The 17,172-nt window shown below is 43.7% G+C and overlaps 1 protein-coding gene across 11 annotated transcripts in view; it reads right to left on the reverse strand.

Annotated features, from left to right (window-relative positions):
• Positions 1-11,516, reverse strand: part of SCN8A (sodium voltage-gated channel alpha subunit 8) — an 89,317-nt gene extending 77,801 nt beyond the window's left edge. For all 11 annotated transcript variants that reach the window (XM_024214762.2, XM_024214767.2, XM_024214766.2 and 8 more), the window contains exon 1: positions 11,244-11,516. In XM_024214762.2, coding sequence (XP_024070530.2) covers positions 11,244-11,516 — 273 coding nt within the window. The remainder of the gene's footprint in view (positions 1-11,243) is intronic.
• Between the last annotated feature and the right edge of the window lie 5,656 nt (positions 11,517-17,172).

Genomic DNA, 17,172 nt, shown 5'->3' on the forward strand with positions numbered 1-17,172 from the left:
CAGCAAAAGGCACTTTAAAAGTACCTTGGATGACTCTTGAACAAATCACAGCATCGAGCATTAATAAATGGCTTGTCCTAGCATATCAGAGTTCTGAAAGGCCATTTTTTCCCATTTTTAAGTAGCAGAGGGAGGGCTCAAGTTGGGAGATACAGCCCCACCCCTAAGCTGAGAACCGACCCACCACACTACAGCCAACTTTACAGGAGAGTTTTACACCATTCTCTTGTCTTTTCTTACTGTCATCAGTGAGGGCCCCTGTATGGGAGACCTGTCACAAAAAGTTCACAGCCAGCAGAGAGGCAATAGGTTAGGCATTACAATCTACAGGCTGCATGCCATTGCCAGTAATTCTATCCATTGCCAGATATGCCTAGCTTGCAAAGGCCCATCCCATTCAGCTGCAATCTGATAGACTTCTCATTCTTCCATCAAGCCCTTCGATGTTCTACACCCCCCATCCTAACCTCTTCAACAAAATCCAGTGGATTTCAATACACAGCCAAGTGTTGGTACTGGGTTCTCATCAGCACAGGGCTTCTAACATAACATTTAACCATTGCCATACTGAAACCTTTTAAGCAGTGTAAAGTGCTCAGATAGGATGTTTGATGAGGGCCATGTAAGAGATTGGATAATAGATACATTGTGTTTTTTGTTTGTGGCTCTCAAAAGTGCTTTAAAGATGTGGCTAAATTTTATTATCTCCCCTTTTACAGATGGGGAAACTGAGCCACAAAGACAATAGGACTCACCCAAGCACAGCAAGGCAGTAGGGTTGCCATCTGTCCAGGTTTTTCCCAGAATGGTCCCTTTTTTGAGGTAACAGATTGGCCAGGATAGAAAGGGTGCTCAGCACAAACTGCCAGCTGTCCAGTTTTAGGGCCTCAGGATCCTCCTCCGGGATGTCCCAGTTTTTGTTTTATTTCAGACATGGCAACCTTATAAGGCAGGGCCAGAACCCAAACTATTATTGATATGGTGTCATAGCTGTGCATGCCGCTTTATGGACTGTGGTCCCAGAACCAAAAAAACTTATGATTGCATTAATATAAAAAAAGAGGCCTGCTTCAACACTGGCTTGCATCTTGTGCAATCATTTACAGCAGTGTAAAATGCTACCTAATTAGAATCACTTTGTATTGATGGAAATGACTGTACAAGGTGCACAGCACGAGATCCAGGCATCAGCTTTCTCAGCTCCCCACCTGTACCTTATCCAGCAAGCCACACTGTTTCAGCCAGGGCTCTTGCTGCTAAGGCCTTTGGAACCCAGCAGGACTAATTTGGAATCAACTCAGCACTTTACCTAAACTCCCTTTGTGACTTCCATTTTGGGGGACCTGAAAGCTCTGGATCTAAACCATACACACTCCATACTTGCTTTGCTCTCCCTCCTAAAGAAACAGCAAGTGCCAGCTTTACTCCCGGGAGATTCTCGCTGATAAGGCAGATGACGTTACCATCACTCGGCTGGGGTATAACGAGGTTCCCAGTCAAGCAGGTTTTTAAGCTTCCTCTTGCATGCACTCACGCACAGACTCTATTGCCAACTCCAGGTCTCCCACCTTCCAACAATGGGAAGGGCCCAACATGTGGCGACAGTCACTTCAGTTCCAAAATACAGGCCTTCACTACTTGAGCTTATGGAAATCTCCTTTTGTTAATAACTGTAGCAGGTCGTGGTCTTCCTACTTGCCCTCTCGACCACACACATGGTCCTCTAACTCTTGCTGGGTAACCATGTAACTCAGTAACCATGTAACTCGATTCCCCCAGCCTCCCAATCAAGAACGTCCCAACACAATGCAGTAATTTGGGTGTAAATGTACATTTTCTTTTCAACAGGATTGATCCAGCCAGGGTTGATTTGTATCTGCTAATCTGAGGTGGGTATTTTTAGCAGGAGGCAAGTGAGTTTCTTAGTTTAGTTTTTGCGCTTGTATTTATTTTGTGAACCCCTCAACTACAAAACCTGGATTGAAAAATGGAAAAAAGCCACAAAAGTCGGGGGGGCAGTATTATGGGTTTCACTACTCACCGCTGGCACACCTTTGTGGCTCACCTGAGGATTAGCTCACCACTCCTCTGGCACCCCCTCCTTCAGTCGCTTGTCCTGTTTGTCTCTCTCTCTTTCCAGACTCAGGGTGCTCCCTCTTCGTGTCTTGGCCTTCCAGCCAGGTCACTATAGTCATCCCCTTCCAGGGTATCGAAATCCCATTGGATGACTCTCCCAGCAGTCTTCTACTCCACTGCCCAGTCTGTACTACTACCCCAGTGGCTGGTAGAGGAACCCAGGCCTGCCCCCTGCTCTACGTTCCAGCCCAGGGACCCTACAACCAGTAGCCAAGTCTGCATCAATAATAATGAACCCTGGTCACTGGGGAGTCTACACTAATGATTCCAGGTGCCCTACTGTAATTTACTAGCTCTAACAGGGAGCCTGGTGAACTCTTAGGTAAGTCTCCAGATGGTGCAGTGAGTAGGGTGAAGGAAAGAAAAGCCAAAGTGTTTGGTAATTTAAAATCTAGTCTGAATTTTTTTTTTTTTTTTTTTTTAATAGTGCTGACTTCTTAGAACGTATCCATTTCAAAATGGCTGCATGTACTTAAAGTGGTTTCTGGTTCCGTTCCAAAAAACATCTTTAGGACCTTTTCAGCCGTAATACTCATAGCCTCAAGACCTGCAGAGGTGAAGCTCAGAGACAAGAATCATCTGGAGAAAGGCATTTTGCACAGAGGTACCTTATAGAAGAATTGACTGCCCAAGTAGAGCTCCAACAACCTCAGCTGTTCATTTTTTGAGGTTTAAAAGGAACCATCCATTTTAATTATTTTATGTTTGGGATGGAAACTATATTATATGGGGGAAAATTGGACATTTCTGATTTTAAAAGAATGATACTATAGGAACAGGTTTCATTAGAAAACATTAATTGTTTTAAAATAACTTATTTAGCAACTTGCAGTACAGCCTATGATAGGTGTTATATTACAGTGTACAGATAAGATTAATAAGATGGTAAAAAATAATTCCAGTTACATGCAGGTTTAAATTACTTTACTCTTAGGTAGGTTTTAAACTAAGCATGCCTAGGATGGACTACAAAAGCAGGACAAGCGCAGGCGGACAGGATTTAGGGGAGAAAGAAAGGTTTAATGAAGAGTGTGGAGAACTCATGGAACTGCATTCCCACGGTTAACAATAGAGCGGTTGGCCTTAATGTCAAGTTTTACCAAGAGTGAGTGATAAGGGCTGTCCTTCTGGTGGCAAAGCCTGTGTAAGTATTTCTACCACATCTGTATTCAAAAAAGTCTATCAAGAAATGTGCACTAAGAGGAATTTTGACACCCTACAGGCTGGGGAAGGATACAGTAAGTGAAAAGAAAATGCAAGAGTCTTTTGACACAGTCCCACATGGCATTCTCATAAGCAAACTAGGGGAATATGGTCCAGATGAAGTTACTATAAGATGAGTGCATAATTGGTTGAAAGACCGTACTCAGGCAGCAGTTATCAATGGCTCACTATCAGCTTGGGAGGATGTATCTAGTGAGATTCAGCAAGGATCTGTCCTAGGTCTGGTACTATTCAACATTTTCATTAACAACCTGGATAATGGAGTGGGGAGTACACTTCTAAAATCTGCACATGACACCACCCTGGGAGATTTAGGTGAGATATTAAGAAAAACTTTCTAACTTGAAGGATAGTTAAGCACTAGAATAGGCTTCCAAGGGAGGCTGTGGAATCCCTATCACTGGAGGTTTTTATGAACAGGCTAGACAAACAACTGTCAGGGATGATCTAGGCTTACTTGGCCCTGCCTCTTGAAGTCCCTTCCAGCCCTACATTTCTACAAAGAGTTCTTTTAAAGACTTTTTTGGCTCTGAATGATGTGGTTCCTGTATACATCAGACAGCTCATTTTCCAGGCACACCATTTATCCTTTTGTTCCTCGGTAGCTCATTGTTTAGCACGGAAAGGGTTAAGGACAAAGCTTCTGCCACATTTTGTGCTTCTTCTAAACTTATTTAGAGCACAGGGTTGGGGGGGGGGGCTTTGGGGGGGGAGCTGAGGAGAGGGGGAGGAACTCGTGGAATTTTTAGAATTATTTTGCTTTTCAAAGAAATGCTTCTCTAGAGAGATTTTAAGACAATAAAAGCAATATTGAGTAACAGCAGCTCAGGAGACCTGGGTTCAGTTCCTGGCTCTGCCACAGATGCTTTGTGTAACCCTGCATACGGTACTTCATCTGTCTGGAGCTCAATTCCCACATCTGTAAAACATGGATGACAACCCTTCCTTTGTCCCACCCGCTGTCTTGTCTATTGACATCAACACGGTGGCACTGTCTCTTATCGTGTGTGTACAGTGCCCAGCACTAGGAGGCCCTGATCTCAGCTGGGGGCTTCTAGGTACTACTGCAATAGTAGGAATATAATTGTTATATGAACAATAATGTCTCATGAACAGCTATATAAAAGGCAAACATTGCAGATATGACCTCGTCTCCCATCAGCCCCATTCCCAAAGCAGGCTGGGAAGAAGCGATCAGCCTAGGTTAACTGGGCACCAGTCTCCCTCCCTCTGCTGTGATTATGAGAAGATAGTGATTACTGGTCCAGGACCTGGATTCTGCTTCCCCAATTAAAGTGCGTCAGACAGAGAGACCCAGGGGAAACACATTAAACACAACAGCCCTGGGAAGGGATGTTTCTTTGGAAACTCAGGGGACCAGCCCAAACCTTATGCTTCATACATCTCCCCATCTGAATGTTTCACTGCATCCCCTGCAAGGCATGGAGAGCCCAGCAGTAGCACCTCAAGTCTTTCCTGCCATCACCAGCATGGAGAGACATTGCTTAGAAATTCAAAGAGCTCATGGGAGGAGGGTCCTTGAAGCACATGCTGCCGGTGGACAGGCCTCGCTGACTCATCTCACATATCCCTTCACTACCTCCCAGTTTCATACACTCACTCATGATGAGTTTTGGGCAGGACAGCATCATTCCAACAGGGCATGTGAATTGATGCAGATGCAAATCACTTTAGTAGTCCATGCACACAAGCAAGATCCTCAGGTGCACACCTGCAAGTCACAGGTGACCTTAGCCGATACATTAGGTTTTGCCACCTGACTCTCATGGGCTGGGCTTCACAGTTCCTGAGCCCCCACAACTTCTGCTGACATCAATCTACATAGATTCATATATGGTCCCCCCATCCTGATAGTAGCAAAGTATTTAAAAATAGAAAGGACATTACCAGGGTCTGTATTTCTTTTCTTCATTCCCAGCCAGTGACCTACAAGGTCCACAGCTCCTTAGAGCCAAGCCACGATCATCATGCTCAGTTTTAAAAAAACACCCATGGAATGTGTGAATACAGTGGACGACATGGCCTCCAAAAGAGCCATCATCTGATAAGAACTCTCCAGCCAAACTTGATGGGTAAAGATTGCATAAATAAAACACAACCAACCACTCATCCAAATGATAGCTAAATGCCTCCAAAGTTTGCACTGGAGAAGGGGCATGTGAGAGGGGCAAATAAAAAAAATAAAAAAAGAGAGAGAGAGAGACCCACAGACCCTGTTAACAGGATAAGTTTTCCAGAATCTGAACTCACTCCCATTATCCCATTATTCACTGAGAGGTCTTAGACCTGGGCTCAACTCAGACTCTGAGGTTTTGCAACTTATGCCCCTTTTTAGCAAGATACTTCAGCACGTGCTTAACATTAACCTTCTGAGTAGACATATCGACTTGAATAGGGCCAGGACTTCACCCACTCATTTCAGTGGGACTACTCAGGTCACACGCCGGCTTCCTCCAGGCCCCGGGGGTGTTCAACTGGCCACTCTGCCCCAGGCCCCACCCCTGCCCCGCCTCTTTCTGTCCCCGCTCTACCCCCGCCTCACCTCTTCCCAGGGAAGCTGATCATGGCATGCAGGAGGATCTGGGAGGGAGGATGAGGAGTTGATCGGCGGGGCCACTGGTGGGTGGCGCTGGGAAGGAGAGGGAGGTGGACTGGCTGCCAGTCGGTGCTAAGCACCCAATAATTTTTTATTGTGGGTGCTCCAGCCCTGGAGCATGCATGGAGTTGGTGCCTATGACTCAGTTACTTAGGCATGTATTGAAGTACCTTGCTGAACTGGGACCTTGAAAAGCAACTGTGAGTTCACAAAATCTCACCCCTCGTATAATTTTAAGCCATGTTTTTCCACACACCCTCCCCAGGGTCGCATTTTTCTAGCTTAAAGGGAAGCCCAAGTTATGTATTAGGTAGGGCCACCCAGAGAAGCTCAGAAGACACAAAGTGGGCCTATCCATAGCAGGTAGATCATTTTTTCCTTTACAATCTTTCGGTTTCCCTTCTCTGATTCTCTGCCTCCTTCCCTGCGGTGCTTCTGAGTGTGTTCCATGTTGCCCATGTTCTGCTCCAGTGGAGGATGGAGAAGAAAGGGCACCAGGGACAATGCAACTTAATGGCCTGGTGCCTCCTCTCATGGTAGAGATAACCATATGCATTATTATAACATCTCTCTTCCAATGATCTTCAAACTCTTCACAAAAAGAGTCATTACTTCTCACTCCCATCCCTGTGGGTGGAAGTGATAAAGTTGGCCAAGCAATGGGAAAACGCATTTGCAAATTTTGATTAACCATTCAGATAGATCATATTACTGCCCTTTTTAAACTTGTTTTCTCTTAAAATTAGTTTGTGTTCATCCCTGTGACTGTTTGGAAATATGATGTTACCTGCCTGCATCCCTGTATGCACACATGGACAAAACTATTCTGTTTAAAAAATCCAGTCAGAAAATGGAAACTTCATATTCCTCCACAGTGGCCAATCACACACAACTCACAGTTCATGGAGAGTCCCAGAAACTGCAATTTGTTCAGACAAAATCTTCACTGGTTTTTGCATGAGTGGGAAAAAAGGACTAATTGGTCCAATAAATTGTTGTTATGAGTAAATAATTCACCCAGTTCTAGTAAGAATTATCATCCCCATTTTACAATGGAAAACCTGGGGCACAGAAAGGTGAAGTGATTTGGCCAAGGAATGCTGACAGATCTAGAAATAGAACCTAGGAGTTCTGACTCCCAGTGCCTCGCCTATAACTATTAGCCGACTGGTTAATGAGAAGCTAAGATTCTCAGTTGAATGCTGACAGTAACCAAAATTACCACTAGCTACAGCTGTTCCTAACACAAGGGAAAAGCAACCATCCACTGTGGTGCCTATGTATGCTGTGTACCTAGCATTAAAAGGAAAAAATCCATGTTCCAAAACTGTCAAATGCTGGAGAGTGGGGGTAACGTAATCTGGGCAAATTTCCCACTATTCAAACAGATCTGCAATTTCTGATGATTGAGAGGGCTTTTTTTTAAATGGACTTTAAAAAAAAAAAACACTGTCTGTGGGACGCTCTAGAGTCTGGCTATTTGAAGAAATGATACACATCTCAATCTGATACATGCTGAAGTGGATGCAAACCAGAAGAGCCACAAAATAGGCTGTTCTAGTATTTATGGGAAGAGAGAGCGGTTCTTTGTACAGAGCAATAAGCAGAAGGTCAGCTGGCCTGTAACAGCTTATCACGGATATCGAGAACCTTCCCCTCCACCATCTGCAGCTGTTCCCATTGCAAAAAGAGTTCACATTCTCTGCACGGCCTGTATGCGGAGTTTGCAGAAACTCTGCATGTGGCTATGCACAGAAATACCAGGTTATGACAGGTTTCAGAGTCGCAGCCGTGTTAGTCTGTATCCGCAAAAAGAACAGGAGTACTTGTGGCACCTTAGAGACTATCACATTTATTTGAGCATAAGCTTTCGTGGGCTACAGCCCACTTCTTCGGATGCAGGTTATGACAGAACATCTCCAGATTTACTTCCAGACAAAAAGTTATTTCAAAGCTGCCTTTTCAGATAAAAAAAAATTAACATTTCCCACCTTAAAAAATTATTAAAACATGTTTTCTTTGTGGTGATCATCTGCGATTCCTTCCTCTGGGGAAGTACTTAGACAGCTTGCAAGGTTTTTCCCAAATCTCTGAAGGGTGGAAGTCCACATCACACTTTCACTCACTACTCCACAATTCCAATGCATCCCTTTCCCACCTCTATCTCACTTGAAGACCTAGAATCAGTTCTCTGTTGGCCTGCACCCTGTGCAGTCATTCACGCCAGTGAGAAGTTGGTACAAAATGCTCCCATTCTTCAGGTTTTTAGTAGCATTTTTACCCACTTTGCCCAGATTAAATGACTGCACTAGGCCCAGGGAATAATGAACAGGGCCCCTAAGATGCTTCCACATCTCCACACTTTCCACACCAAACCTATTTGACAGAAGCCTCTCTTCACTCCACCACTTGGGAGGAAAACCTGGATTATGTATTTTAAGGATTCTTCCCACACCACAGAATGAGGTTACACTGTGTATTTGGAATATAAAAATCCAATCAGCTGGAAATATTTCCCAAGGATTATGCACATCTTACTTACATATCTGCTGGAGCAGAACCCTCAGGAAGATTTTGTAAGGGCTGCATCTACACTTACAGACTTAGTGCCTGGCTCTCAGCACCACTGCAGCTACACGGTGCTAGCACTGATGCAAGCACTAGCGTGGAGAAGACCTAGATATTCCCAGTACCATATTCTGCTCTGCACTAGTGCTTGTATTGTTATTAGCAACTGAGGCACAGAAGCAAGCATTAAACTTGCTATTGTAGATGCAAGACAAATTACGAGCTGTATCAAATTTTTAAGGGCCAAATCCAGTTGACCGTACTCATGTTAGTAGTGTGCTAATGTTCACAGGACCACTCACATGAGTCAGGTAAGAAAGATCTGACACTAAGACAAAAGTTATAAAATATTTATTAAGTAGCTCATAATAAGTTATTGATTACAGTCAATTGATCACCCCAAACTAGTGTAAAATCACTGACCAATATTTATCTCTAGCAGTTGCAATATAAACAGTCAAACTTCCATCTTCCCAAGTGAAACCAGAATCCCAACCTGCATCTTTCCAGTAGATTTCCCCAGTTTATCCAAACTCTGACCTCCATGTAAGAAAGTCACAGAAATCAGAGACAGAAAAGATGCTTGGTATTATATTATCTAGTCCCCCATGCAAGCCAATGGCAATGCACCCCTTCACTGAACAGGATAGTTCCCTGCTGCAGGGATGCTGGAATAATTTATATAGTGGGGGTGCTGAGAGCCACTGAACCAAACTGTAAACCCTGTATATGATGCAAACCACATCAAACCAGGGGGTGTGGCAGCACTCCTAGTGCCAGCACCTATGCACTGCTAGGACTGGAAGGGACCTCGAGAGGTCATCGAGTCCAGTCCCCTGCCCGCATGGCAGGACCAAATACTGTCTAGACCATCCCTGATAGACATTTATCTAACCTACTCTTAAATATCTCCAGAGATGGAGATTCCACAACCTCCCTAGGCAATTTATTCCAGTGTTTAACCACCCTGACAGTTAGGAACTTTTTCCTAATGTCCAACCTAAACCTCCCTTGCTGCAGTTTAAGCCCATTGCTTCTTGTTCTATCCTTAGAGGCTAAGGTGAATAAGTTTTCTCCCTCCTCCTTATGATACCTGAAAACTGCTATCATGTCCCCTCTCAGTCTTCTCTTTTCCAAACTAAACAAACCCAATTCTTTCAGCCTTCCTTCATAGGTCATGTTCTCAAGACCTTTAATCATTCTTGTTGCTCTTCTCTGGACCCTCTCCAATTTCTCCACATCTTTCTTGAAATGCGGTGCCCAGAACTGGACACAATACTCCAGCTGAGGCCTAACCAGAACAGAGTACAGTGGAAGAATGACTTCTCGTGTCTTGCTCACAACACACCTGTTAATGCATCACACAATCATGTTTGCTTTTTTTGCAGTACTAATGTACTGCCCAGTTATCAACCACTTCCCTTTGGAGACTATTCCATTTCCTAACAGAGAGTTCACCATCAGGAAGCACCTCCTGATTTATAACCCTCATTTTTCCCATTCTTACTTTCATCCCTATGACTCCTACTTTTTTTTTTTTTTTTTTTTTAATCGGGGGGAGGGATAGCTCAGTGGTTTGAGCATTGGCCTGCTAACCCCAGGGTTATGAGTTCAATCCTTGAGGGGGCCACTTAGGGATCTGGGGCAAAATCAGTATTTGGTCCTGCTAGTGAAGGCAGGGGGCTGGACTCGATGACCTTTCAAGGTCCCTTCCAGTTCTAGGAGATAGGATATCTCCATTAATTTAAATTTAATTTAATTTAACCTAAAGAATTCCTTCTCTTCTTCTTGGATGTCACAATTCTGCCCCACCATTCCATTCAGATCAAAGGTTGACTGTATCCCATACAAATAACTAAACCTATCCCCAAGGGAAAAAGTCTCTTCCGCCACCATTTGCAGACCCATCTTTAATTGAGACAACACAGCTTTCTGCATGAATTCTACTGCCCTGCGTTAGGGTAGCAGCTGCCATTGGATTAACTGCAGTAACAACTCACATTGCTTTGAAATCTGTAAGGTACCAACATCATCCCATGTGTGAGTTTTCAGAGTCACCTGAGAAGCAGACCACTCACCAAATATTATATCCATAGATTTTAAAGGGCAGAAAGGACAATTAGGACCAGCTAGTCTGACTTCCTGCATAACACAGGCCACAGAGTTTCATCTAGTAATTCGTGCATCAAGCCTATGTCATGTAACTGATCTAAAGCATATATTTTAGAGAAGACATTAATCTTGATTTAAAGACTTGAAGTGATGGAAAGTCCACCAGATCCCTAGATAATTTGTTCCAATGGTTAATTATCCTCACTGTTAAAAAGCTGCACTTTATTTCCAGCCTGAATTCATCTAGCTTCATTGGATCTCGTTCTCCTTTGTCTGCTACATTAAAGAGCCCTCTGTCAGAAACCTCCCCATATAGGTACTTACAGACTGTGATCAAGTCACCTCTTAACCTTCTCTTTGAGAAGATGGATAACTGTTCTGAAGCTTCATGAAGGACAAAAGCGATGTTGGTTAAACACAAGGACAAAACAGTAAGTTTAAAAAACCACAAGCCTGGCATAAACATTCCATTCCCCTTCACCCCCATTACCATGCACTGTTGGAAACACAAGGTGGCTCCCATCACCCAAACCTGCAATTCCCTAAGAAAAAGGTGATTTTAGTAACATCTCTCCTGCAGACTCACTTTCTGGGTCAAATAATAAGGGTCAAAGTCCTCCAGTGGTACAGCAACCAGACCTTTCGGGATGTCCCCATAGATGAAAGGCAGATTTTTCCCTGCCTCCAGGTCACTGTTCGGTTTTGGTTTGCTGTCGTCGTCGTCATCCCGATGGCTGCTGTCTTGCTTTGGACGCTTCTTCTTTTCCTCTGCAATGCGCTTCTCAATGTTAGCCAGAGACTCTGGGGTGAAAGGTTTAAAACTATCAGGGCCTGGTGGTGCGAGCAGCTGCGCTGCCATCTTTTCATCCTGCAGCAGCTTCTTTAGTTATGTTGCACCCAGGACAGGTCAACTCTGCATGGAATAAAACAGCACAAACAAAACAAATAGTAAGTCACTGCACTAGAGATGGACAAGTACATTTCATGGGGAACCAATGATGATTCATTTTGGCCTTGATCCCGAAAGCCCTTGCACAGCAGGATTTACAAGGCTGATGCACTCCGATGCAAGTGAAAGCTACGAGTAGGAGCAAATCAGGTCAGGCACTCTGTCTCAGTCTGCAGCATGTCAGACCCCTCATTCACAAGTGCACAGGGGCAGAAAATGGTGGTGGGAAACTGGACAGGTCTAAAGACAGGTGGGTTTCAGCATGTGCCTCATCATGCTAACAAGGTACTTAGCTAAGTGCACCCCTCTATATCTTCACTCATGAGTCTAAGCAGGAGTAAATTGGGGCCAGCTTTTCAAAAGCTCAGCTTGTCGGGTGCACGTTGGGTGCTCAGCTCTTTTGAAAGCCTGGCCCTCAGGCCCAATTTGATACCACTGAAATTAATGAAAAGTTTCCCTATTGATTTCAGTGGGCATTGGATTAGGCCCTTAGGGAGTACTCAGCAATGCTCATTAACACAGGATCGAGTTCTCCTACACTCCTCAACAGGCTCATTACTTCTTATTGTGTATTTATTTGTGCAACACTCCACACCTCTGCTGTGCAAGATCAAATCTTATAAACCCTTTAATTACACACATTCAATTAGTGGGCTTTTGGGGGAAAATATTGTCATGTATGCCCCCCAAATTAAGTTTTTCACTTTCAAAAAAAAAAAAAGACTATAAAAAATATAATAGTAATTTAAAAAAAACCATGCAGATGTTTAGACAAAAACATCCCCACTGCACCATTTTCAGCCCAAACATCGCAGCTTTGTGCCAGTGCATGAGAACAAGAAAAGTGAAGCAGATTAAGTACAGAAGCACAACTGACTAAGGCCCCCAAACCCTCAAGCTGCTATGGTGGGCAGCAAACCCTTTGCACCCACACAGAGCCCCAGTAGACCTGCTCACAGCAGCTTGTAGGATCAGGGTCTAATCAAGTTCCCCTGTGCAAAGCCAAATGAGTTGTGGAAAAAACCAAACAAATCAGCACCAATGGTTTTTTTAAAAAGTGTTTAGGATGACTATTAAATTTGTGAAATAACTACAAAAATATACCACAAGGGCATTGGTGAAGTTTGTCAGATGGATTTGCCATGAGATACAATTCTGTATTCAGTAGGTTTTGCACTGTCCCCACAAACAGAGTGCCTATAAGGTATTAAATGCACTCAAATTTAAAAGCAAACAAATAAAAGGGGGCAGCTAGAAAATCATTTTGTCTGGATCCAGCACTCCTGGAAAACCCCTGAAATTTTCCACCTTTTACCAATCCTTTGTTTGAGATTGAGCAATAGGAATGTTTTGCAATTCTGAGATAAGGGGAGGATGTCACGGATTCCAGCTTTTCACACTTGGGAAGAAGAGGGCAGAGGAATTCTAGAAACCTTGCACTGATGCAACAGCACTGCAGCATTGCAGGCTGGAATACAACAGAGCATAGACACTGCTTGGTACTTAAGGGAGGGAACCTGAATACTGAAGGGGCATAGTGTTTCAGGAGGAAAGACAAAATTGTCACTTGATGTCGGACACAGATTTACATATGAAAGTCGTGCGCACTATGGTTTGTACATTTAAAGACAACGGATTGCCCAGGTAAAGACAGAGACCTTGTTACCCAAAGACGCGCGCGCACAGAGTTTTTTTTACAGTAGATATTTAATGCCAGGGACCTCTGAATAAAGAATGACTTTCATGTTCCTTGAAATCAATGATTGCTCTAGGGCCGAATCATTATGATTCAGCTATTCCAGCATGAAGTCAGTGACAGACAGCCTGCGCAGTCCTCGGCTTTGAAGATGTACCTGGAATAACTTCATCCTGGCAAGATTCCCTCAAGTCCAATGAGGTCATCAAGATGGTGGAACATACTTATTCATAAAGGGCAAGCTGGAGCATTTTGTGTCCAGCCCTGAGCAAGGTCCACTCTCACAATGCCCCCTCAGAGGTTTCTGCCAGGGAAAGTGAGTGTCGTAGGGGTGGGAGATGCAGAGGGGCGGAGAAGAAGGGGAATGGTATACTCAGATAAAGCCCTTTTCAGGGTGGAGCATAATCCTGGCTGGTGAGACATGGCTCCAGGTAGTTCCCACCTCTCCCTGCCAGGAGCATATGCCAGACAGTCCTTGTGCTCCCCCAGCAGTTGGATGCAGGTAGCTAGACCAGGAGGGGATGGGAAATCCTTAACACCCCACACTCTCCTCTCACACACGCTGCCCTGCACAGCCACACAATGTTGATACTCTAATATTTAACTCAGTTTCCTACTTTGATAGTGTTGTCACTTACAGAAACAATCCAACCTAGAATGTGTACAACCAATTATGGGTTCTCTGATCACGGTGATTTTACCAACTAGTTACAGCTGGAGGTAACATCATTTCCTGAGTAAATTACAACATCTGATTCTCTGACAGCTCCTGATTTTTACCTCAAAATATAATTTTATTGGTATGACTGAAGTTGCCAGCTCGTGTGTTATTTGGTGTATCCCTTAAAGCTCCAGCTCCTGGTGTCCTGTGATTACATGAGAATCTCAGTTTTCATCTAAAAAAAAGTTAGTTTCTAGCCCTCTGGTTGTGAAAAAAAGCTTGAAAATGTAAAATGTGAAGGCTCAAAAAAACAGAAGGCAAATAAAGAACCCCGTATGTATTAATTTTGAAAATCTCATGAAGTTAAGCCAATCTCATGCTTCTAATATGCTTGAGGCTGGAAAAATCAAGTCAAGTGAAAAGTGAGAGGCCAGATATGAGCCTTCATATGTTCTTAAAACCTCTGTTACAATCCCACACCCACCCTGCCTCCCACCATACTCAGCAACACAAGCTTTTGACTCCCTCCTCGCAAACGTAATGGGAACAAAAACTAACTTGGCTGTCTTACTTAATGCAATTGTTTTCTTTTGCGCAATGGGCTTTAGTGCGTGGACCTAGAATGATATTATCTGGGGTGTTTGTGTGTACCTACTAATTACCTCGACTGGAGGCACTTAGAAATAGAATGTGTGTCATATAATCTATACAACCAATAGCTAATGGAGATTCTTGTTTAGTTCACATGGCAGGAGCCTATGTTTTGGAGCAGAGGGCAAGGGACAGGTGGAATCAGTTCTATCCTTGTCATTGCTGTGAAATTCAACATAGCTATGGCAGCATAGCAACAAGCATGAATTTGTGCCCATGTATTGGTTACAGTATCTGCACAGGATCTTTCTTCTGACTACACATGTAGCACCATCTTTAAAACAACAAAAACAACTCTTTCTTGCTCATTCATTTGGTATGTATAGAATCACACCAATTTCCACAACAAGCATTTTGCTGGTCTTATGAATTGCACAAAACCTGAGTTTTGTTAATCCCTCAGCACGGCTATTTTCAAGATCTATGAAGCTGCACTCAAGACAAAACCAACGCATGCAAATAAATTCTTCAATTTCTTTTCACTTTCACATAGAACAAGAGGGATCTACTGGGTCTATCCAGTAGAAGTCTGGAGGAATTGGGAGACTGGAAATCAAATTCTTAATGACGCTGAAGTACTTAGTATGTTACAATGGAAATCATTAGGGGACTAAGTAGCTCATGCTACTGTAGCAGCAGAGAAACAGACTTCACCTATGTGCTTTAAACTAGAGCGAGGCAAGTTTGAAAACTTTGGTGGCAGATTCAGAAATTGACACAAACTTCAGATTTAATTATTATTTGTATTCTAGAAATGCCTACAGCCCACAACACAATGGACTAGGCCCTGCACACACAGAGGGATAGTCCCTTTCCCAAAGCCCTTACAATCTAAGTAGACGAGATTCAGTGTTCTGGTTCAACCCATTAGAGAATTAGGCTGTGGTCTCTAACTTTGGGCTCAGCTACACACATTGTTTGTACTGCTATATTGGTTTAGTAATATACATAGTTTAAGTGGTCTGACCCACGTATAAAACTGTGTCCATTCTAAGGGCTATACCAAGTTAACTACAGTGGTATAAAACCCCACTCCTAACAAATACTTAGATGGGTATAATAATGTGTGTAGACCAGGCCTCAGATACTTATATGGCTCCAGGATCCTAGCACCTCACAATCTTTAATGAATTTACCCTCACAACATCCCTGTAAGGCAGGGCAGTTCTAGTATCCCAATTGTACATGTGGGAAACTAAGGCACAGAGGGTATGTCTACACAGAAGCTGGGGGGGTTCTCAGTGTGAGTAAACAGACTCACGCTAGCTCTGTTTGAGCTAGCGCACTACAAATAGCAGTGTGGCCAGGGCAGCACGTCTGTGCAAATTTTCTGCCCATATATAAATTAAGGGTCTGTTTCCTTTATATATTTGGGGAACAAAACCCATATATCCTGAGCCTCAGTCCAGTACTTTAACCACAAAGCCTTCCATATTTGTTTATATACAAATAAATAAATAAATAAATAAAAGGACCATCAGCCCAGGAGCCTGTTTACCCAAGTACATTTAGATAGTATAGTCAAAAGTATGCCACTAAAAGATCAGACAGAAAGGTGGACAGGTGCTGCAGAAGAAGTAACAACTGTGCCCTCTTCTAGCCAGGCTGCCCCATTAGTGCATCTCCCCATCTGTTCTGCAAGGACCACCACTAGAGATAAAGAGAGTGCAAGGTCTACAGGACTTGCTCATTGCTGACCCCCTCCTCCCAAAGAGATTTGATTGTGCTAGGAACATTGCTTTTTTGGAAACAACTCAGCCACCCGCAATTTTCACATAGGCCACTGATATCTATGAGATAGCAAGGCCTCTCAGGCACTGTCTGCCTGGCCTAAATCCAAACCAATTTCATTACAAACTCCCTGGACCCTTCCATCCTTCCCACTGGGCTTGCTTGTATTCTATAATTCCCTTCCCCAGCAGAGGATACACACTTTGCCATCAGCTAGATACTCATGCTTAAAATGTCTCTTGTGCTTTTTGTAGGAGATGGGGCATTGAGATTGGTGTCCAGCATGGGTCATTCCATCCCACCTCCCTAAGTTCCCCGACCTACAATGGTAGCTGGCTCTGGGCAGCCTTCACCTCCTGGTGGCTGTTAAGAGAAGGACAGTGGGCAAAGTGAATGCACATTACCCAGCCCAAATCTAATAATGGGGCAGTGCTGCAAAGCCACTGCTCTACCCTCACAAAACTCAGCTCTACTGAGATACCTAGGACGTCTTGGCAGGTGGTCTGCTGCAACTGGAGCTTATTATGGGAAGTGCACTCATCTCATTGTTACCATGGTTTGTTGTTGGTACCATCTGTGTGTTGTATTCACGTCATCTGTCATATTATACTTGAAATGCAAGCTATTTGGGGCAGGTGGTTATGTGTATGTACAGCACCTAGCCCAGTGGGGTCCCTCGGCACTACCACAACACAAATAAATAACATCACTTACAATCTGGCCTAGGATCATGACTTTCTAGGAATTTCAATGAAAAGTATCTTCATAATTAAATGCAGCTTACAAATATAGAGCATTATCCCTTGTAAAATACATGCAGGTCCAAA

Source organism: Terrapene carolina, unplaced genomic scaffold (assembly GCF_002925995.2).
Source record: "Terrapene carolina triunguis isolate 2854851 unplaced genomic scaffold, T_m_triunguis-2.0 Scaffold641, whole genome shotgun sequence".
Taxonomy (NCBI): Eukaryota; Metazoa; Chordata; order Testudines; family Emydidae; genus Terrapene; species Terrapene triunguis.